Here is a 23810-nt window from a genome sequence, read left to right as displayed (position 1 = left end):
ATTTTAAAATGTGAGAGTCAATCTTAGCAGCTCCTTACATTATCATCATGCTTGTTTATTCATTCAGCTGAATCTGGGGGTGTGGCCTGGGCATCAGGATTTTTTAAGTTCTTCAGGTGATTCAGGTATGCAGTGACTGTTACCATCTACAGCTGTAGAATGCAGGCTGTGATTAAATAAAGTAAAAGCACTAAAGTTTTCCTTTTCCCCCTGTGTCTCTTTCCTCATTTATAAAATGGAGTTAGTATTGCTACCTACTTCATAGACTGTTCTGAGTCAATTACTACATGTCTGCCAAAATGCTAGCTGTTGTTAAAGAAGGTGTGGTACATATACACAATGGAATATTACTCAGCCATAAAAAAGAATGAAATGCCATTTGCAGCAACATGGATGGACCTAGAGATTATCATACTAAGTAAAGTAAGTCAGAAATAGAAAGACATACTATATGATATCACTTATATGTGGAATCTAAAATATGACACAAATGAATTTATCTACAAAACAGAAACAGACGCACAGAGAACAGACCTGTGGCTGCTAAGGGGGAGACAGAGAGGGGGAGGGATGGATTGGGAGTTTGGGATTGACATGTACACACTACTATATCTAAAATAGATAACTAATAAGGACCTACTGTATAACACAGGGAACTCTGCTCAATATTCTGTAATAACCTAAATGGGAAAAGAATTTGAAAAAGAATAGCTCTATGTATAACTGAATCACTTTGCTGTACACCTGAATCTAACACAACATTGTAAATCAACTATAGTCCAGTATAAAATAAAAATTCAAAAACAAAAACAAATTAAAGTGCTAACCCTATAAAAAAAAAAGTTAGCCATTTTTTATGTTTTACTTTTCCACTCGACTTCCTGACTTCTAACTTCATTCTTTTCCATGACTCTGGTTCATGCTCACAGTAGATGCCTCTGTTGTTTCTTTGCATCCAGCCTGTTCTCCACTGACCCTCTCTGCTTATCAGCCCCTTTAAAGTAAAGAATCAAAAAGACTGACACACACCCAGTCTGCCTGCTATGGAAGCAAATGACCTAAATCCTCTTTTTCTGCCTCCTGAGATTTCCACCTGCTCTAAACCCTTCAGATATTTCTGATGCCCTCTCTACTTACACCAGTCTAATCTCTGTTTGCTCTGTCATCCCTGAGAAGCACATTCTAAGATTTTTAACCAGTAGTTCTCTTCTCAGTCACATAAGACTCATTTGTTCCTCCATTCGGTTTGCTCCCCACTCCTTTCCCTCATACTCTCATTCTGGCTACTCCTGTTGACTTGTCCATGTAGCTGCACTTCTTAAACTTTTCCAACTAAAGCAGAGGAAAAAGAACATGTGGCACATGAGCCCTTAGGGCCAGGGTGGGACTCATAGGGTCTGCAGTGCCATATCACAAACTCATCTGAGTGTGCATTTTACCTCTTTGTTTAAATAAAACAGAGTTATATGACAGAGAAAAGAACTTGAGTGAATTTCTGCATTTTAGTCATTATAATCTTGATTTTTAATGTTAAAATATTTTTAAATGTTAATATTTTAAATATCTTCATGTTAAATTTTATATAACATTTTGTATGTTTATGTATTTATTTATATGTTTATATTACACATATATTTTATGTCTATAATATATATAAATACATACATATGTACATATAGAAACATGTATATGTATAAAATACAAACATATAAAACATAAAACATATAAACATGTTTATATAAACATATAAAGTATTACATAGTGTTAAGACATTATGTAACATTTTATATATTTATTTATTTATTTATTTTTGCTGTACACGGGCCTCTCACTGTTGTGGCCTCTCCCGTTGAGGAGCACAGGCTCCAGACACGCAGGCTCAGCGGCCATGGCTCACGGGCCTAGCCACTCCGTGGCATGTGGGATCTTCCCGGACCGGGGCACGAACCCATGTCCCCTGCATCGGCAGGCGGACTCTCAACCACTGCGCCACCAGGGAAGCCCTATATTTTTTATGTAATATTTAAATGTTAAAAATATTTGTTCTACAATCTTGGGATATAGCTGCTGCTCCAAGGAGCTCTATCAGATTATGTTTATCCCATAGCTTCATGTCCCCTATTACTGATACTGGAAACCCCCAGGGTTACAGGTACCCCAACTTGAGGATAAGAGTAAGGTGTAGCAGAATCTCTTTTCTCTCCTTTGTTTTGCTTCCCCCCACCCCTTCTCTGAAAATTTCCTCTCCTTTTTATAGTTTACTCTCCCAGCACTCAATTATTTGTTCAGGAAAGGTTAAAAAAAAAAAACAAAACTCTCTGGTACTTGAAGACTTAGTATTTTCTAATTCCTAGATTTAAAAACAAAATGAATGAATGATATTTTTTCCTTCCAGAAGAATATCTGTCATCAGAAGTAATTTGCAAGTATTTTGTTACAGACTTTTAAAACATTTGATCTGGGGCTGACACTATCCTGGGCCTGATGATGTTCATTTCTTTGAGGTTAAATTTTCTCATTATGTTGGAAAAGTCATCTAGAGATATTGACAGCCAGACAGTGAAGCAGCAAAGCAAATGCTTTGCAAATCTGTGAGCAATTCACAAATGAAGAAGGCTGCTCACCACAACTGAAGTGTAGTTAATCAGCCCCAGTGCAGTTGAGGGGAACAGTCAATCAGAATTCAGTGTGAAGACATGTTTCTAGGCGACTCCTTAAATCCAAGTAGAACTGTTGTTGAACCCAAGTTTGCGTACCTGACACACAGTGAGGTCAAACAAACCGAAATGTTTGAGTTTAGAGCAGAGGAAGGTTTATTGCAGGGGTCAAGCAAGGTGAAAGGGGAGGAGGGGATGGCAAACTCCCCGATAGCTTTCAGACAAGGGTTTTTAAAGACAGTGTTAGGAGAGAGGGTCATAGGATGCATGATCGGGTCCTAGGATGCGTGTTCAGCTCACGGACCTTCTCCTGATTGGTTGGTGGCGAGGGAACAGGGTGATGTTTTGGGAATCTCAACCTTCTGGTTCCAACCAGCCTGGGGTCTACGTGCTCTGGTCGGCATTTAGTCACCATCCCCCCACTTGGCTGGGGGATCTGAGTTTCTACAGAACAACTCAAAGATATGCATCAGATTGTTATCCAGTTCCCTTCAGGAGGAAATGGGAGTCCTGTGATTCTATTGTCCTAATCATTAACTGCTTGAGTGCTCTTTGGAACTTGGGAAAGGCCTAGGAGACTAAAGCCTTTTTTTCTCTACAAAGAAAAATGGGGGCACAGAGGGACTTTTGTACCCGGGAAGGCCCTGCAGGGTCCTGCTCAGTTTCAGTTTCCCCTTCTCTTTGAATCCTGAGGGGGACAGGGGCAGGACAGAAAAGGGAATAAAGTTTTGGACAGAGAGATTAATCATAAACTTGGCAGGGGAACTCAGTTTTAGGGGGACTTGGTTTCAGAACCTCCAAACCTTTTACATGAGGGCCAGGAGATGAGAAGCAAATAGGTGACCAGCTTAATAAACCCTTGTGCCCATCTGCCTTGAAGCCGCGGTTTCTTGGGCTAAATGGCTGAAAGACATCAAGCTCATAAACCATAACCCAGGTCTTCCCTCCTGCCTCATTGTGGGGAGCAGAGAGTTGATGTATTTTTTCCTATATGCTCCTCTATTAATCTGGTTGTGGTCTCACTCCTGCTACGAACTCTCAGATAGCATCTATTTTGAGGACACATTGGTCCTCATCGATTTGGGTCACTCAGTTAACAGACACTCAGTAGGTTATTGGCTCCTTGAGGATCTTCATTGGTCTGCTAACTATACCTCTATTTTTTTTCAACGTTCACCCAGAAGATGTGCCTTCTTCAAGAGCACCTTGAATCTGTCCAAAAGGAGTTCATAATTTTCAACAGAGAGAAGTAAGTAACCCCTGGAAGAACAGCAGCTCAGCGAATGATGGAGTGTTTCAGCCAGATTCAGCTTGCAAAGACTTAATATAGTTGTAAACATTTTTTTCTTTCTGATTACAAAAATGATGCATATCCATGATAGAAAATCTGGAAAATTCAGAAACTTTTTTTTCTTGTAAGAGATTTCAAAAATTGTAATAGGTAAATTAGCTTAGTATCAGGTTTCTGTGGATGGGAAGGGCAGAAGAATGGGGGCTTCAACACTTAAAATCAATGAGGTTTTTAAGAGTTACCCTGGCTCACGCCTCTTTATAAATTGTTGGGCTTAATGCTATCATTTCAAAAGCTTAAATCTTTTCTTTTTCGCTTCAATGAATAAACCCACTTTATTTTTTTTCCTTTTAAGAGTCAAAAAGGACTTTAATAAAAGACGAGCCAATCAAGCCTTGGAACAAACCAAAGACCCACAAGAAGAGGATGGCCGGCATAACAACCTGTGAAGTCCTCAACATCTTCTTGGGACATTTCCACGTCAGGAAGAGCTGACAGAACTTCTCACCTCTCCACACCTCACACACCTTAGAAAATGTGACTGAATACCTTTGGAGGGAGGCAGCATGACCCAGGGAAGAGTCCCCAGGCTCCTGGGAACTAGATTCACCACCACGTGACCTTGAGCAAGTTACTTACCCCCTTTCTCTGCTTCAGTTTTTTCATCTAAAAACGAGAACGTAATACTAGATGAGCCCTATGCTGCCTTTTTACTGCCACCATTCTCCATTCTGTTATTCTAAACAGCCTCTATTTTTATTTTAAAAGGAATATTTGGACGCAGATTTATTTTTCCACTCCTAATTACACTGTGACAAATGGACATAGGTGGGTGATGGAGTGAATCTCTTCAGAGTTAGAAAACTTCATAAATTGGTCAGAATCCCCAAATCTGACTGAGTAGGAGTAAGGAATTCATTGAGGAAGAAATGAGTGGGACCAGATTATAAGTAACACAGATTGATGAGGGCCTTCCAGTGGTGTGCTGAAGTCAGAACACCGTACCAGCTTGTATCAATTGTAAGAGCCACTATGCGCATCTGTCCCAGCACCCCGTACAGTGATGTGAAGTTGAGAGTTGAAACTGGTGATGGTGGAAGTATTTACATCATGGAAATTGGCAGATGCTACAAATCAGGGCTTTCCACCCTTTCCAGCCCCCACTGCCCACCCGGCCCCGGGAAGTCCGTTGTGAAATATTAGCACACCACTGGCCTTCTTCTAGAAGCATGTTCCTTGAGAGCTAATTGTCCTCTTAAAGACTACCAGAGACCTGTGTCCGGAGAGCATCAGAAAAGAACATTGTCACATTGAAAGCACCTCCACCTTGTACTACCTGAAGTTGTATCTTATATGGGAGTTACAGTCTGTTAGAATGTGAGGTGAATTTGGAAGATAGTAAAATTTACCCTTGAAAAATTCCTTTAATATACACAACATACGGTGACTATCTTTTCTTAGAGAAGCCCAATATCATGAGACCCTTCACTAATGAAACGAATCACCTTTTTTGGTCTCACTTTTGGCGAATAAAAGATGCACTAAAGTGTTGAACAGATTATACATGCTTTTATAAACTAGAATCACATGCTTAGAACCATGGGATGCCCACACATCTGAGAGGTCTAAGACTGACTAAGGGAACAGCAATACTTACTTGTGCTTACTGCAGGAATGGTGGGCAGAATCTCCTATTTAAAATAGTATTGATATTTCACTTTTTCTTTATATTGTATTTATTTATTTGCCAAACACAAAGTTTAATTCACCTAAGTTGGGATGTAACTCTACTTTCCTGATACACAGAAGATCTTTGCAGGAGAACTATTTTTGGCAACTCACAGATGCTGCTGGGTAGAGTCAAGAATAAACAGGGTTGGTGGGGGATTGCTTTAATTGTTGGCCACTCAGATCACCTAAACCTTGTCCTTACTTAGGGAGACTATGGGCCTCAGCAGGGTGGCAGTAAGCTGGCAACAGGGGAGACCAGACAGGTGGAAATGGGCAGAAGTAACAGAGACCGCCACAAGCTACATAGGACTTTTCCAAAAGGGAGGTCACACTGGGGCAACTAGACATGGGCAGAAAGCCAGTGCTGAACTTTAATTCAGCATTGATGGTTTTCTCCCCACTGAGCTAATAGGCCCCAAATTTCTGGCCTAGAAAAGCTGTGAAATAGTGTCTCTCTGCTTTAAGAGTAACCATATTTTTGTTAAGAATTAAAAGCCAGCTCTTGTTTTCTGTCTGATTCCTTTTCTCTACATTTCCCCCACATTATTTGTCTGTGCTATGTTTTTCTCCAAACACTATAAACTCTGGCTCAGTTTCCCAAGGAGGGGGAATGGGTTGACAAGAGCTATAAGGAGGTGACCAGATTCTGCTCCTGGTTGGTGACCAGGAGTGTCAGGGCCACTTGCATGTTTACCTATTTCTTTCATTTGTTCCAATTCAAGCCTTGATGTGCTGTCAACTCATCTCTCCAGTTACCTGATTCTTTCTCTCGCTCTGACCTTATATATATCATCCCAAAGGAGAGACTTTGGGAAACACTTACCCAAGTGCAATGGGATTGGTAGGGTCTCCATTGGGATAGGAGTTAAATCATTTGTGCCATTTCACGTCTATACAGTTTATAATGGGATAGGAACCCAATACAACCTCTGTAGGTTGAATCCCTAGTTTTTACTTCCAATGACCTGATTCCATGACTACAGCACCCTTACGGGATGTCAAGAACCATGGATGCACTGACTAGAGAGGTAAGATGGATTTCCAGTCCTAATCAGGTTACAGACCCACCACGTAATATTTCAAGTTAGAAAAGAAAAAGCATTGCATCCATCAGTACAGAATGGCTGATTTTAAGCACCTCCCACCACTGGACATTTTGAGTGTTAGGACAAAAATGTTTTCCAAAAAATGAAAGAATTCTTAAATCCTTACCATGATTGCTAGTTGTTGAAATCAGATCCTTGGGTTTTATTCCATAACTTGGGCTAAAATTTATTACCCTACAGGGTGGAACATATCTCATCTAGGTTTGTGACAATGAAGGCTCAGGGCTAAGCATTTTAGAAAAGAGGGTGACTCTTAATTCCTTTTGTCTGGCGTTTCTGGCATCTTTTTCTCCTCACAGCTTCCTCCCTTACCTGTGTGGAACATCTGAAAAGTGAGCAGGTTTGGAAGACCAGGAGCATCCTGGTTCTAACCCTCTGGCACTGTAGCGGGGTCACCCACCCCAGTGCATCCACAGGGACCGCTAGTCGATGGGTGGGGCAGCCCTGTGACCCTGGCCATGACCCGGACTCCATGGAAGGAAAGGCTTTGCTAATGGCTCACACCCCAAAAGGCAGCACTGGTTTTGGCTGAGGGCATTGCTAGGGCAGGAACGAATGTCAAGCTGCACAGAGCACTGCTCCATTAATTAGGGTCACTTAATTAATTAGTGGTTAGGCTGCTTCTGATAGTAAAGGGTTTTTTGGGGGGGGGGTGGTTTTTTTTTTTTTTGGAAACTAGCTAAATTAATTGTATTGCATATACACAATAAAATACCATGAAGAAAGCAAACACATATATAGTCTTTGGTTGAACCATATACCATTCTAAGTGCTCTAGATTACATATACTATCTCACATAATTTCCCAACAATACTACTACTGATAGTAAAGTTTTAACCAGAAAAAGTAGACTTCATATCATAATAGCTTTTCCAGACTGGATGGATGAATAAATAACTAGGGAGAAAGAGTGGGTCATATAGCTAGCAGGGGCCAGTGTTGCTGCTTTTGGCTGACACAGTAATGCTAAGGCTTTAATTCTTCAAGGGCTGAATGAAAAGGCATGAAAAGCAGTGAACTGTTTCAGTATCCAGTTGTCCCTGCATTCTGTCGACACAAATTCCTGTTTCCTAGAAACTGTGCCTGTGATTACTGTTTCTTACAATCTCAGTGTGTCTGATATTTAACACTGATGTTAAAAATCCAAACACAGTTCACAAACTGTGCTGTTGTGAACAGGTAGCCCTTGGATGGGAAATTTGTGCTTCTGTTGAGCTGTAGCATATGTACTGTCAGTGTGCCTGTGTGTATTAAAATGTCTTCTGTACACCATAAGCCACTTCCTTCTTTGTCAGCCGTGTGTGTGTGTGTGTGTGTGTGTAATCGTTTCCCCTAGGGGTAGGGTCAAAGTCACCTGGTCTTATTTCTATTTCCTGCTGTGAGGAATGTCCTTTACTAGAGACAAGCTGGTGTTAGAGATGATGTTCTAGAACTATGGAATGTTAGAGATGGTGTTCTAACCCTCTGGCACTGTAACTATGAAATGCAGCACAATCTAGCTGCTCCGCATATGTAGAAACTGAAAACCTGACTCCTCCAGTATTCACACCTAAGGAAGCACAGCCCAGAATTCTGGATTTTGCCTTTCACTATGACCTTAAGGCCATGGAGAGTCCCTGCACCTCTTTTTTTCAGCACTCTGCCTTCTTACCCCTCCACATCTTTGTCCTGTTCCACATACCCAAGCAGCAGGTGGATGGTCCAAGGCCCATATCCCGGGACAGGAAGGTTAACAGACAGCTCTGAACTCTTGCAGCCAGAAGCAACTTCTGCCTCAGGGGAGAATCAAGGGGCCTTCCAATCACCTCTCAGACCCACAAAAGCTTAGCAGCCACAGGCTAACTGGTTCCCGGGATAGGTTCTCGTAAGTCTTGTGGGCTCTGAAGTCCTGCATGCAGAGTACTCCGTTGTCCAGGTCATGTGAAGTGTCCTATCTTGTTCTCAGCATCCACCAATCACAGGGCAGGATCTAGACCTTCCATTCTGAGGAATGCCATCCTTAAGGATGCAACCTCATTCCTGCAGGCTGCTTTGGCCCTTTCATCCCATTTCCTGCTCATGGTTGGTGTTCTCCTTGTGATAGCTTGATGGTAACGGAGTTGATTCCAGAAAGTTCTTCAAAACCAGAGGGACCTTGTTATTCCTATTCAGTGTTCTCATTCCCCACCTGGTGGATGTGACTCAGTCCGCAGAGGTGTGAAAGTCAATGTGTGAATTGCACTAACTTAAAAAAACAAAGAAACCTGCTTCATCCCTTTTAGAGCCCTGCAGGCTGAGATCATTTTAAGCACTGACCCTGCCCTTTACACCCAAGCTTATCCTAAGCAGAGCTCAGCTACTGCCATGGTCATGAGCAGGGAGAGGTGTTTCACCAGTCCTGAGTTCAAGCCACAAAATGAGACTATGGGCAAAAGCTTCTTAATCATCAAACCTTGAACGTCAAACTGAAATAATTCCTTATACACTCAGAGTAGCTTCTGATGTGGTTTCATCTGGGCGTTCATCACACATAAAAGCAATTCAGGGCCTCTCTGGTGGCGCAGTGGTTGAGTCCGCCTGCTGATGCGGGGGATGAGGGTTCATGCCCCGGTCTGGGAGGATCCCATGTGCCGCGGAGCGGCTGGGCCCGTGGGCCGTGGCCGCTGGGCCTGCGCGTCCAGAGCCTGTGCTCCGCAACGGGAGAGGCCACAACAGTGACAGGCCCGCGTACCGCAAAAAAAAAAAAAAAAAAAAAAAAAAAAAAAAAAGCAATTCACCAGGAATTACCATCCCCTGATCCTCTCCCGCACCTACCCCAGCCTACACACAGATACTGTGCTGAGAAAACAGTCGTGCCCTGCAGGCTTGAGAATGCTGCCGTGGCCACCTGCTGTGTTTATCTGCCTAGCATCCATGCCCTCCCCTTCTGGGATCACAAATTGATTTTCTTCGAGTTACGTAGAGTCCACGTGGTTCAGGTGGCTCAGCGGCCGGGTGTGTTACCAGGTGTGGCCAATCAGTCCCAGTCGCCAGGCCATAGTGCCGAGGTCAATGGTGAACACGTGACCAAGACGGGCCAATCAGAATCAGCCTCCTTGGCTGGCACTACGGAGAGAACCTCTCTCCCCCTGAAATCTCTTAAGCAGGTAAAAAATGCAAACTTGGAGGCGCTGATGGTCAGTTTTGCTCCCACACGGAAAGAGCTTTCCTAAGAATGAAGCACTTACTAAAGGCAAGCAGGGCTAAGAGATGGAGAGAAACAATATTCTCGATCCAGCTATGCTTCAATCTACCCAAATCTATCCCTTAAGTTTTCAGTTACACCAGACTTTAAAAAACCCTTTCCAAAAAGTTTTCTTTGCCTATACACATCTAACATTTGCAATGAAAAATGCCCTGCATAAATTCTAATTGGATCCAGGAGTGTTTCCCCAAAAGGGTTTAGTATAACAGGCTTGGCAGAGCGTAAAAGATGATATAGAAGGTGGACAAATTTTGAAAGACATAAAATTTCTCAGAGCCTTTAACTTGATGATATGTACTTTAAATCTCTCAGATTATTATAGTAAACAATCCTTTCCCCACACTCATTAGACACCTTGGGAACAGTCTGCTAAAGAATATACTTTGAAACATGCTTTGTTTGAATTTTCTCAAAGTCCAGGCTTTTAGAAAGCAGAAAATGCTTTAAGGGGATGACCTAAACAAACAAACAAAAAAACCCAAACAAACAAAACTTTTCAGAAACTGTTCTGTACTCAACTAGATTTATCCCAAATGGCCTTGTACATTAATGCTAAATTTGATGAACATTAAAAAAAATTAGTTATTCCCCAAAGTTTTAATAATGGTCATCTACCTCTGTGGCCAAAACAAAACCTCAAGCTCAACTGAAAAGAGAGAAAACTCCCAAATTTTCTCAGGGTTTACATCAGATGTGCCCTCTTACGAACCCTGTCAGTTCTATGGTGCAGTTGTCACACTTTAGTTCGACCAGCATGACACACAGAAGAAGGCTACACAACAACAGCTGTGATTTTATAGTTATTTTAATAACCAGGTTTACATTAACAGTCACTTGATGAACTTTTTTTTTCTTAATCTCAGCTAAACTCAAAACACAGTTTTCTTCACGGTTCAAAGCAAACAGCTCTTCGCGTTCCAGAGCTGCCTCACAGCTACCACAGATCACAGGGAGATTTACTGTCTGTCCATAGTCACCAGACACAACTGAACACCCACACACCATTTCCAAAGAGGGAACTTAAAAGGGATGCTGGCTGCTCAGGACAGCCCATGTGTACACTGGGACTCGAGCTGGAGTTTTCCAGGGGAGAAGGCCTGAGAAGCTGTGGCAGGAAGCTGCTGGGAAGATTTCTCAGGGGGAGCCCAAGTGCAGGCTTGGGATTGAGGCCTGTGGAGAAGAGCATGACTCTCTGCATGTTGTCATGAAGAAAAAGGCCATAGGATGACTGGACTTTGAAGAAACCCATTCTCGGGATAATTACAACACTGCCATCTTTAGAAAACTTAGAGGAAATATCTCTAGTGGCGCAGCTGATTTAACAGTTCTACTAATACCTTCTCAACTACCCAAGATGGTGGCCGTCCCAGAGAGAAGCCCAGGTGACTGCCATCCCCCACTTAGAGAGGGGCCAGGCCAAGAGATGAGACAGCAAAAGAAAGCTTGGGGGAGACGGAAGACCCGGCATGGCCTCCCACACGCGGATGAGATGCCAGGGAATTCTGAGAGGGCTGTGACTCACCGCCATGTTCTCTTCCTAAACCCTTAGGACAGGGCTCTTTAATGGGTCTCATAGAACAGGGCACATTTGAATATAAATTTTAACTTAAGTAACAAGGCATCAGAAATCAAAGTCAAGAATATGGTGGGAGTTTTCTTGGAATCCTCAGAACTTTCTATGCTTGGAAAGTTACTAATAGTATGTGAAAACAGGGAGACTTCCTCAGATACTGTTGCCCATCGTGAAGGCATATAGGGGTTGTTCCTACAGCATAGGAAACTTGTGTAGAATATAAAGTTCTGCTTGAGTGTTTCATTCAGAAGTCCCAAGTGCAGCCAACTTGGCCATGAAAGATTTATTTTTCAAAGCACAGAGAGGTCATGGGGAGGATAAGTTGGACTCAGGCCGGGTAAGAGCAGCAGAGGGCACACAAGTGGATGCTCGGACTAGGGTCATATACGTGTCTTTTCCTCCATCTGGTGGTTATAGCTGGTACTGCAACGTATCCTAAAGCCCAGCCCAGCCAATGAGGCATATATACAGATGCTTCAGATCTGACTAGCTCCTCTGCTTGCAAAACTGTCATTCTGAGTTCTGTTGTACCACAGGCCCCCAAATCTTTGAGTTATAAATCAAGAGCTACGTCCTCCCCTTCGCTTACGTTTCCCTTAAAATAAAGGCACCATGAAAAAGCCTTAAAAACAGCAAGACTCCTTTTATGAAGGGAAATCATCTTTTTCACGATTAGAACAGAAAGTAGCTTGCTAGGGAAAACCTCTTCCTTGGCTATTTCCAGATTCCTTTTTAGCCACGTGTCCCCTTTTCTCTGGTCTTATTAAAACTTGCAGAGATAATGGCTTCTCCTATGCACCTGAAAGGTGCTCGAGGCCGGCTCTTTTCTTGAAAGTACTTAGTACACAGAGTTGCGGGATCTACCAGCTGGATCCCCTGAGCACCGAAGTCTGATCCCAGGTTGAATCTATTTCTCCTGTATATGGGCCTCTTGGTTCTACAGATTCTCGTTGGGCTCACAGAACTTGCTCCAAAACTGAATTTTCAGAAGTGGCATGATAGGGAATTGGACATTCATGTCTGACAGACAAGGTGGATGCTAATGCTTTATGCTAATTTCCTTTACGTGTCATGTCACTTCCACTCACTGGGAGATTCTGGTACTAAAACAAAAAGTTCCCCTAAAGGATATGCTAACGTAAGGGAAAAGAGATGGTTCAGAATTGACAAAGAGAACCTCGGCCACAGAGCGTGCGCCTTCTGTTCCAGACTGGCCTTCCCACATCCCTGCTGGCCTCCCATAGGAGCTGAGACTCCCTATCAGTAATAAAAGCTAGGGAACATCTAAGCAAACAAATCTTTAACAATAATGACAAAAAAAATCATATTCAATCATGGATGTGCCTGGGTCTTAGGAGATCAAGAAAATCACTCACCCTTGGCAAGAGAAGCCCATCTCAGCTCCAGTCCTAACTCGAGAAGCCCGCTGCTTGCCTCGGTTTGCAAAGAGCCGCGAGAGGTGAGCTCCAACACGTGCTTAGAGGGAGGCACTATTTAAGCGTGGCTGCCCTCCCCCCAGGGCCTGTGCTGTGCTCCCAGCTGCTGCCTTTTAAGAGCACCAAAGAGGCAGGGAGGGCAAGAGCAAGAGAAAGGTCCTTTCCTCTCTCCCCTCTTCCTTCCCAGCCCAGGAAAGAGAAGAATTTGAAAGCAACAGTGAGAAAAAGGCCCGACCAAACACTGGCACGACCAAGCAGGTGGAAGCAATGGTTGGGTTTTGGTGTTTTGGTGTTTTAATGTTCCAAGGGATACAATCTACTAGGAGGGGATATGACAAAGTCCAGAACCCGAAGACTGCCTGCCTTCTCCGCAGACCCCAGGGGACCGTGATGGCGTGACAGCTGCCCCGAGTGGCCATCTTCCGTGGAAATCAATGTTACTTCATCAACACAATACACAAGACCCCTTATGCTCACCCACCCGCCTCCCCCGTACACACCCTACCCCAGTCCCTCTGAGCCCTCTGCCTTGCTCTGGGCTCCCACCACCCACTCACCCCAAATAACTGGCGTCCCTTTTGTTCATTTTCCTGACGTCCCAGCTTTGTCTGTCCCCTTGTCGTAAGATGCAGCACTACACACGCTCTCAACACTATATAGCGGATGCTTTTACCTTAGTGGCCTGATTGCATGCATGTAAATGGGGGGTAGGGGCGTCCAACAAATCAAGGCTATGCATAAACAGAAAACAAAGCAATAATCGTAAAGCTAGGCAAGCGAGCGTTAACATTGGAGAAACATAAGGCTTGAGGCTTATTGATTCTTTAGATCGAACTGTTTGGATTCACTTTCCTTCTTAAATATTGGTGCACCATTTTGGCTTCAAAAGAATCGCTTCTTGCTTCTGCCCCTCTTTGGGGGAGGGGTCGCTTAACTCAGGGATGTGATGTTAGAACGGCCTCCAGGGGGCGCCACGATGCGCTTGCTGGCCGAGCGGACCCCCTCATCCACTTGGGTGCCTGCAGGTGGCAATAAGTTCCCAGGGATTAAAAAGGGAGAGAGACAGGGGGGTGTGGACAAGAGAGAAAATGGATTAATTTGAAGAGTGTAAGATATTAAATGCCTTCCTCATCTCCCAAGCAACTTCCATTCCAGTCTGTCACAGCTATTCCAGGCTTTTCCTACCCACCATCCTGAAAACAAGCCTTTGCCAGGAAAAGCCAGGGTCTTACTGGATTTCATCGGACCGTCGGCATCGTAACAATGATAATAAAAAGAACAACGGGAATGATATGAAAAATAGCCGCTCACATTCGTTTTGACAAGCAACGTTTGAAATAGTCGTCAGATCATTTCATCCAGTCCTCACCGCTCCCCTTGAGGCAGGTACTGTTATTACGTCATTTTACAGGAGGTGACTGAGGCTGTGAGAGGCTAGGCAACCTGCCCAGTGTCTCACAGCTTGCAGTGGTGATAGTCTGGCCTGGGGCCACAGATAAAAGGAAACACTGATATGATATGCACTCGTCCTTTCAGAAAGGAGCCAAAAAATGTTTACCGGTGACGGTGGCCAGGGAGCAATGAAAAATGGCAAAAACACTGAAAATTTTCTGGCAACTAGCATATGTGATCCCTGACAACGTCACCTTAACTTTTAGCACTTTTCCTTTGTCTTCCTCCCCTATGGCCCCGTCATGTCTTTTCCTCCGTATCTTCCTGTTTCTCCCACTTCTTCCTCCTCTTTCTTCCCCACAGATACTGTCCCTTTACACGTCTCTTTCCTTTTTTGTCATCTCATTTCCCTCATTTTACAATTTTCAACACAGTGAGGCAAATCTACACTTATTTTTCCCCATTTTAAGACTACTGGTTATTGAGCAATTGAATATTTTCTATGAATATTATAGTTCTTAAAGATTCATGATACAGCTAAGCCATGGTAAATGTTCAGTAATTGCCAGCATTATTATCATGACAAGGAAGGGGAGAGTAGAATTAAAATCCTAGATTAGAAGAAGCTACTGCAATTTGAGCATAAAAATAATCTGAGCTATCTGGGCAAACAAAAGGAAAACAAAGCATACTGCAGGGCTCTCTAACGCAGAAAATCACGCTCAATTCATAAGGAAACCATCCTGGCCCCGCCCCGCCCCCGGCCCCACCAGGTGTGATCTCTAAGCAGAATTGGCCATCACTTAAACCTGATCTTTAACCTGGCTGAGCCCTGGCTTCCTTTCCCACCAGGACTTCTCTTTGATTCAGCAAACCTCCCAGCTTGCGGCCCAGTGACCGTCTCCCTAGAAGGCAATCTGGGTGAGGTCCTGGCATCACCGCTAACCTCGCAGCGCTGAGCTTCCCCTCCCACTTCTGTCCTCCCCGTTTCACTACCTTCACCATCAGCTTCTCCGACTCACCTGACAGGCTAAATCCGGACTGATGGAGGTTCCTCACAGGCGGGTTGGGTCGCGTGGGAGAGCCCCGGGTGGAGCCGGCGGGGGTGCCCCCCTTGGGCGTGGTGGTCAGGTCGAACACCGGCCCATCATACATGCCCCTGGGCACTGCGTGCAGGTCCGCCATCTGCAGCAGAGAAAGCGGGCAGCAAAGTTTATTCGCTCAACAGTTAAGCGGGCAGCACAGAGGTGGCAGTGAATTAAGTGCATGTAGTGAGAGCCAGAAAGTAATAATCATGTTATTTTCACTAGGGATGCAATGTACAACATGATAAAGATAGTTAACACTGCTGTACGCTAGAAATCAAATCCTAAGAGTTTTCATCACAAGGAAAAAAATCTTTTTTCTATTTCTTTAATTTTGTGTCTCTATGAGATGATGGTGTCCACATTCCATGGTGTGTGCAAGTCAAACCATTATGCTGTACACCTCAAACTTATGTTTGGGGCTTCCCTGGTGGCGCAGTGATTGAGAGTCCGCCTGCTGATGCAGGGGACGTGGGTTCGTGCCCCGGTCTGGGAGGATCCCACGTGCCGCGGAGCGGCTGGGCCCGTGAGCCATGGCCGCTGGGCCTGCGCGTCCGGAGCCTGTGCTCCGCAACGGGAGAGGCCACAACAGTGAGAGGCCCGTGTAACACACACACACAAAAAAAACTTATGTTTGTGTTGCACAAGTCAACTATATCTCGATAAAACTGGAAAAAAAATTAAAAGGTTATTTTAAGGAAAGGAGAAGCAGTATAAAATAAATAATGTGGGGTGTTGTGATAGAGTGACCATGGAGGTGGCAGGTGAAGGCCTCTCTAAATAGATGCGCTTCTATCTTAAGGACCAAAGGAGCTTGTGGGTGGGGCCAGGATGGAGGGAGGGAGGGAGGGAGGAGGCTGGGGGAGGTGTGGATGGCAGTGTTCTCAGCAGAGGAAACTGACAGTGGGAACGTCATCAAACAGAAGAACCACCCATGCGGCCGGAGTAGAGTGGGTGGGAAAGGTAGCAGTTTGAGATAAGGTCCTAAGTGCTGGCAAGGACCGCATGGGAGCTCCATCCTCACGCTCCTCAGCACAGATCAAAAGCGGCAGCCTTGGAATGACTGTCCTCATTCAGTGGGTCTGACCCCCTGGCCTCTGGCTGTGGTCCCACAGCTCTTGCCCTGGGACCGTGGAACCCGCCAGCAACATCAGCAGAGGCCAGGCGTGGTGGTGGAACCAGAGCTCACGGTCACATGAAACGGGGCGCCTCCCGCAAAGGTGCTCACAGTCTATTATGCAAACACTGCAAGACCACCCAAGGCAGCAGAATGGCCGGCGCACCACCTCTGCCTGTTTCTTATCATTGCCCAGAAGTGAGGCAATGACGACACGCCGACAGCTGACATCACAGGACAGCTCGTTGTAAGACTCCAAGGAAGCCGGCCACAGAGGCTTCCCTCGCCTCTGTCAGTGACTCAGGTGCAGGCGCAGAGGCAAAGCTCACCAAATTTGCCGATGTTAATGATTCAGGTGAGATGATGGCTATATCTGTACTCCCCCCAAACCTTGACCAATAACTGTATTTCATTAACATCTCTTGGGGTCCAGAGGCTAAGTCACGTTCATGGAAATACAAAGCTAACACCTAGGACGTTTGAGTTTCATTCTCTTCTCTATTAGGCCAAAACTGGAGTGTGGAATTTTACTCCATACTAGCTACCTTTAAAATACCACTCATAAAGAGAGAAGAATGGTGAAGGGATTTAGAGCACTGTCATGAATGAATAGCAGAAGGCTGCAGGGATATTTATACCAAAGGACAGATGACTTTGGGGACACACATGTGCTCAGATGGGTTTAACTCATTCTGTGCAGGTGCCTGGAGCAGAACTGAGCTTGGTCAGCTGCAGGGAGGTAGACTTGAGCCCAGAAGAACGAAGTTCGTTCTCCTATGGAGGCCACGGATATGGCTGCTGCCACCCATTGGGCTCTGGAGGATACGGATTCTCTCTGGCTTCTACTCAACAACTGCCTCGGTAACCCTACATCTGAAACTACAAGGAACTTCCCAAATATGAGCTCAGTAATTGGACAACGAAGATCATGCTGGGGCTATTTGCACAAAAAAAGGCTTCTCAGAATTCTGAATAATTTATTTCAATTTATGTTTATGTACCCATCATAATTCTAGAATCCTCTATCTTTGATTTTATAACTGATTGGATTATCTGTTCCCCTTCCAATAAAACATTAAATTTGAAAACAAAAACAGACAAAACAAAGAAGTTGGTTCTCACAGGCAGGGGTGGGCAGCTGTCTCATGAGATGGGGAGGCCCCCTGTGTTGCAAACATCCACCCAGAGGCTCGATGACCACTTACTGGGGTCTGGGAGTCGGGCGGGACACTTACATGTTGAGTTTCTGTGATTCTCTCTCTAAGAGGTACTGCAGTAGGCACCCATTTCCTGTCCCCAAGCCCCCGCCCCAGTGTCACCACGACTGAAGACTCATTCTCCCTGCTGGTGCGGTGTTGGCAACAGGAGGGGCTCGCTGGAGTCCCACCCAAGAACTGCCCTCAGATGAAGAGAACTGCTAGGCCCAAAGCCCCACCCTCTGCTCCGGGGCAGCCCACATCCCATACTGGTTTGTAGGTTGCGGGGGCCGGGGGGTGCTGGTGTGGAGGGAGTGAATATAAGGCCCAGACCCCTTTCAAGGACCAGCCCACCTGAGGTCCAGCTGAGGCCTTGGTTACAGCTGCGTCCCAGCCTGACTTCTCCCTCTGCCCTATTCTGCTTCCTTCATTTTGCCACAAGGGGTGATCCTGAAAGCAACACCCAGCAAACCTCCTGCGTGAAAATCTCCCCTTCGGAGCCTGTTTCCCAGGCAACGTACTCTGCAAGGAAGTTGGAAACCCCTGTGGTGGGTCCAGGCACGGAGGTGGCATGGTTCTGTTTCCTCTGGCCTGGCCCCCAGTGACTTACAAAGGGAGCCCCCTTCCTCCTCCTCTCCCCACCATCTCCCCCATCCCATGTGCAAAGATGACTTTATCCTAACAGACGAGGTCAGTATCACGGCTCAAATCCCACAATCCCAGAGCTGGTCAAACCCTGTTTTGAGGAGCCCTAAGGTTTCCCTACAGGAAGGCGACCTGGAGATGAGTGTGGGTATAGGAGAGGGAGCTGGAAAGACAGAGTTCTGGGCCTCACACCTGCATCAGCTAGAGCTCTCTGTCTGTAACGTGTAGGGAGGTAGGCAGACATGCACACAAACATGTACCCATATGGCTGTGTATGCATCTACCTATTTATCTGTGAAATCAGGGACATAAATAAGATTTTATATACTTGCTAAAAGAGTTATAAACATTTGCCCCAATGGAGCAGCATCAGACAGATGTGGGATGGGACAAAGAGGGGTGGGTGTGGACTGCTGGTTCTCTTTGTAAGCCTTGAAGAGTAAATTATTAACAAAAAATAGATACGGACTTTATTTTGAATTATTAAAATGTTTAATTACTTTAAGGAAAAGCACTCTAAAAATGGGGGGAAATCGTTTGCAAAAAAGCTTTCTTTAGCCAAGAAAGTTTTTGAAACCCCCTTCTATAGTCCATTAAATCTGTGCAATGGTCTTCGGGAAGAGATCATTGCTGTGAATTTCTTTGGGAGGATCTAGAGCACACAGACCCCTCCCCATCTCATGGTTCCTGTCCCTGTGCTGAATGGGACACAGAGCTCATCAACCCCCACCTCTGGGCTTTGCCTGCTTCTCACCTTCCTCCGGGCTTTAATGCGCTTGTAGACATAGTCCGAGAAGGGGCTGCAGGGAATGAAGCGGCCAGCCCCCTGGGTCACGTGCAGGTTGCCATCTTCCAGCATGATCTTGCCCTGGCAGATGACCACCAGAGGAGCCCCGCGCAGCTCCATCCCTTCAAAGATGTTGTACTCTGCAGCCTAGAGACAGGGGCGAGGGACAAAGCCTTGGTTATGGGTGCAGTAAGGACAGAAAGAGGAACGCGGTTCTCCTGTGCTTGGGATCCTGCCTTCAGCATCACTAGGAACTGATGCACCAGGTAAGCCAGGAACAGCTTACAAAGCATCTGCAAGCTTTTGGTGGGTGGAGGCCTCAGGAGACAGATGCTGGCTAAGAGTGGGCTTCCTAGCAAAGAGAAGCATCCAATCTTAAGTAAGGTCCTCATGTGGAAGAAAATTTTTGTCACTGGCAGTGCTCGAAGAGAAGGTGGATAACTACCAGAGACGGTGTATTTGCCATCTTGTACTGGGTAGATGGGTTACGTGACCCTTAAGTCCCCACTAGCTCAAAATTAAACAATGTAATATGACACAATGTTGAAGCAAAGGCCACTACCACCCAAAATGGGCTTCTTCCCTACCTCCTTCATTTATTCAGTAAGTGCAAGGAATTATTGAAAAGTGGTTAAGGATATCAGTTTGGAGTCAAGTTATCTGGGTTTGAATCCTAGCTTCACCATTTACTTGCTGCATAAATTATTTCATCTCTGCATCTCCACTTCCTTAATAATAGTGCCTACCTGAAGAAGACTGTTACAAAGATTCAACAAATTAAAAGCACAGTGCCTGAAACTTAAGTGCTTGAAAAATACTCTTTTTACTAACAAGCACTGTATTTTTAAAACACTTTCTGTTAGGTACTGGGCTTTAACTATCATCTTTCACATGGAACTCCTCATGAGGAAGTCATCAGAGCTGTTCACCAATTTTTTTCCCATTCTTTCTCCTTCTAGGCACAAGGGATCCTTGTACTTCCTGACCTCCTGGAGTAAAGTATGGCCTCCGGCCTGGCTCTGGCCAGTGCAGGGTGAGAGGAAGTGATATCTCGGAAAAGCTTTCAGAGCCATGTCCTGGTCCCCGACCTCAGCAATCATAGCACGTGTAGAGTTGGTGCCTCTACCAGCCCCCAACCCTGAGTGACTGTGATGGGCAGAGCCCCTCTCCTCTGCCGACCCATTTTGGAAAGCAGGAGTGACAAAGAAACTGTTGAGGTTTTAAGTCCCTGGGAATTGGGGATGGTATGTTATTACAACACATCCCTGCCTGACTATCCTGGTTCACCACAAACACACGTCTCTCACAACCACGTTCCCTGCCCGTATTCCCCACTCCGCTCCACTCCCACCTGCTCAGGTCTTACCGACTGGTGGTTCTTGGCAGAGACGATCTTGACAGCATCTGGATCCCAGATCACCAGGTCGCTGTCAGAGCCCACAGATATTCTTCCCTTGCGGGGATACAGGTTGAAGATCTTGGCAGCATTTGTGCTTGTCACGGCCACGAACTGGTTTTCATCCATCTTCCCCGTGGCCTGTTGAAACGTACACACACAAAATGGTCCATCTAGGGCTTCTGAGCTCAGAGCAGGGGGACCACAAAGGCCCACATATACAAAGAGGGACCTCTGAGGTGGTGAGCACAGAAGTCCACCCAGCAAGCTACAGAATCAGTGGGGCTGTCACCATCACCCAGGGAAAATGGTTAAATGCATGGGTTAAGATGGAAGTGACGAAGAAGAACTACAATCCTGCAGCCTGTGGAACAAAAACCACATTCACAGAAAGACAGACAAAACAAAAAGGCAGAGGACTATGGACCAGATAAAGGAACAAGATAAAACCCCAGAAAAACAACTAAATGAAGTGAAGATAGGCAACCTTCCAGAAACAGAATTCAGAATAATGATAGTGAAGATGATCCAGGACCTCGGAAAAAGGATGGAGGCAAAGATCGAGAAGATGCAAGGAATGTTTAACAAAGATCTAGAAGAATTAAAAAACAAACAAACAGAGATGAACAATAGAGTAACTGAAATGAAAAATACACTAGAAGGAATCAATAGCAGAATAACTGAGGCAGAAGAATGGATAAGTTACCTGGAAGACAGAATGGGGGAATTCACTGCCATGGAACAGAAGAAAGAAAAAAGAATGAAAAGAAATGAAGACAGCCTGAGAGACCTCTGGGACAACATTAAATACACAAACATTCACATTATAGGGGTCCCAGAAGGAGAAGAGAGAGAGAGAAAGGTCCTGAGAAAATATTTGAAGAGATTATGTTCAAAAACTTCCCTAACATGGGAAAGGAAAGAGCCACCCAAGTCCAGGAAGCACAGAGAGTCCCAGGCAGGATAAACCCAAGGAGAAACATGCCGTGCCACATAGTAATCAAATTGACAAAAATTAAAGACAAAGAAAAATTATTAAATGCAACAAGGGGAAAACAACAAATACAAGGTAACATACAAGGGAACTCCCATAAGGTTAACAGCTGATTTCTCAGCAGAAACTCTACAAGCCAGAAGCACAATCTATTTAAAGTGATGAAAGAGGAAAACCTACAACCAAGATTACTCTAACCATCAAGGATCTCATTCAGATTTGACAGAGAAATCAAAAGTTTTACAGACAAGCAAAAGCTAAGAGAATTCAGCACCACCAAACCAGCTCTACAACAAATGCTAAAGGAACTTCTCTAAGTGGGAAACACAAGAGAAGAAAAGGACCTACAAAAACAAACCCAAAACGATTAAGAAAATGGCAATAGGAACATACATATTGATAATTACCTTAAATGTGAATGGATTAAATGCTCCAATCAAAAGACACAGGCTTGCCAAATGGATACAAAAGCAAGACCCATATATATGCTGTCTGCAAGAGACCCACTTCAGACCTAGGGGGACACATACAGACTGAAAGTGAGGGGATGGAAAAAGATATTCCATGCAAATAGAAATCAAAAGAAAGCTGGGGGCTTCCCTGGTGGCGCAGTGGTTCAGAGTCCGCCTGCCGATGCAGGGGACACGGGTTCGTGCCCCAGTCCGGGAGGATCCCACATGCCGCAGGGCGGCTGGGCCGGTGAGCCATGGCCGCTGAGCCTGTGCGTCCGGAGCCTGTGCTCTGTGACGGGAGAGGCCACAACAGAGAGGCCCACGTACCACAAAAAAAAAAAAAAAAAAAAAGCTGGAGTAGCAATACTCATATCAGATAAAATAGACTTTAAAATAAAGAATGAGACAAGGAAGGACACTACATAATGATCAAGGGATCAATCCAAGAAGAACACATAACAATTATAAATATGTATGCACCCAACATAGGATCACCTCAATACATAAGGCAAATGCTAACAGCTATAAAAGAGGAAATCGACAGTAACACAATAATAGTGGGGGATTTTAACACCTCACTTACACCAATGGACAGATCATCCAGACAGAAAACTTAATAAGGAAACACGAGCTTTAAATGACACAACAGACCAGATAGATTTAATTGGTATTTATAGGACAATCCATCTAATCCATCTGAAAACAGCAGATTACACTTTCTTATCAAGTTCACAGGGAACATTCTCCACGATAGATCACATCTTGGGTCACAAATCAAGCCTCGGTAAATTTAAGAAAATTGAAATCATGTCAAGCATCTTTTCCAACCACAACACTATGAGATTAGAAATCAATTACAGGGAAAAAAACGTAAAAAACACAAACATATGGAGGCTAAACAATACCTTACTAAATAAGCAAGAGATCACTGAAGAAATCAAAGAGGAAATCAAAAAATACCTAGAGACAAATGACAATGAAAACACGACGATCCAAAACCTATGGGATGCAGCAAAAGCAGTTCTAAGAGAGAAGTTTATAGCAATACAATCCTACCTCAAGAAACAATCTAACCTTACACCTAAAGGAACTAGAGAAAGAAGAACAAACAAAACCCAAAGTTAGTAAAAGGAAAGAAATCATAAAGATCAGAGCAGAAATAAATGAAATAGAAACAAGGAAAACAATAGCAAAGATCAATAAAACTAAAAGCTGGTTCTTTGAGAAGATAAACAAAATTGATAAAGCTTTAGCCAGACTCATCAAAAAAAAGAGGGAGAGAATTCAAATCAATAAAATTAGAAATGAAAAATGAGAAGTTACAACGGACACTGCAGAAATACAAAGCATCCTAAGAGACTAGTACAAGCAACTCTATGCCAATAAAATGGACAACCTGGAAGAAATGGACAAATTCTTAGAAAGGTATAACCTTCCAAGACTGAACCAGGAAGAAATAGAAAATATGAACAGACCAATCACAAGTAATGAAATTGAAACTGTGATTAAAAATCTTCCAACAAACAAAAGTTCAGGACCAGATGGCTTCACAGTTGAATTCTATCAAACATTTAGAGAAGAGCTAACACTTATCTTTCTCAAAAAAAAATAAGATAAAAAAAAAAAAAGAAAGATAAAGAAGATGGAAGTGACTGCTCTGGAAGTATGCATTTTTTTCTGGACATGTACTTACTTATTTATCCCTTCTAACTCCAAAAAGGATTATAG

The 23810-nt window shown here is 44.3% G+C and overlaps 2 protein-coding genes across 4 annotated transcripts in view; one reads left to right on the top strand and one right to left on the bottom strand.

The window, feature by feature from the left end:
- The window catches only part of STK32A (serine/threonine kinase 32A), a gene marked incomplete at both ends in the record, with an annotated part of 117704 nt that extends 113307 nt beyond the window's left edge, over positions 1–4397 (top strand). Inside the window, 2 exons of one of the 2 annotated variants that reach the window (XM_079702208.1) lie at positions 3842–3906; positions 4304–4397. In XM_079702208.1, the coding sequence (XP_079558334.1) occupies positions 3842–3906; positions 4304–4397 (159 nt within the window). Of the gene's footprint in view, positions 1–3838; positions 3907–4303 lie in introns of both variants that reach the window. The other variant, XM_079702207.1, reaches the window with a different exon arrangement.
- Positions 4398–13948: 9551 nt separating this feature from the next.
- The window catches only part of DPYSL3 (dihydropyrimidinase like 3), a gene marked incomplete at both ends in the record, with an annotated part of 112268 nt that continues 102406 nt past the window's right edge, over positions 13949–23810 (bottom strand). For both annotated transcript variants that reach the window (XM_079702502.1, XM_079702503.1), the window contains 4 exons: positions 13949–14037; positions 15433–15595; positions 19208–19387; positions 20607–20777. In XM_079702502.1, the coding sequence (XP_079558628.1) occupies positions 13949–14037; positions 15433–15595; positions 19208–19387; positions 20607–20777 (603 nt within the window). The remainder of the gene's footprint in view (positions 14038–15432; positions 15596–19207; positions 19388–20606; positions 20778–23810) is intronic.

This window comes from Hyperoodon ampullatus (assembly GCF_949752795.1).
Source record: "Hyperoodon ampullatus genome assembly, chromosome: 4".
In the NCBI taxonomy this organism is placed as follows: domain Eukaryota; kingdom Metazoa; phylum Chordata; class Mammalia; order Artiodactyla; family Ziphiidae; genus Hyperoodon; species Hyperoodon ampullatus.
Note: the sequence above shows the minus strand (reverse complement) of the source record. Positions and strands in the feature narration are given on the sequence as shown.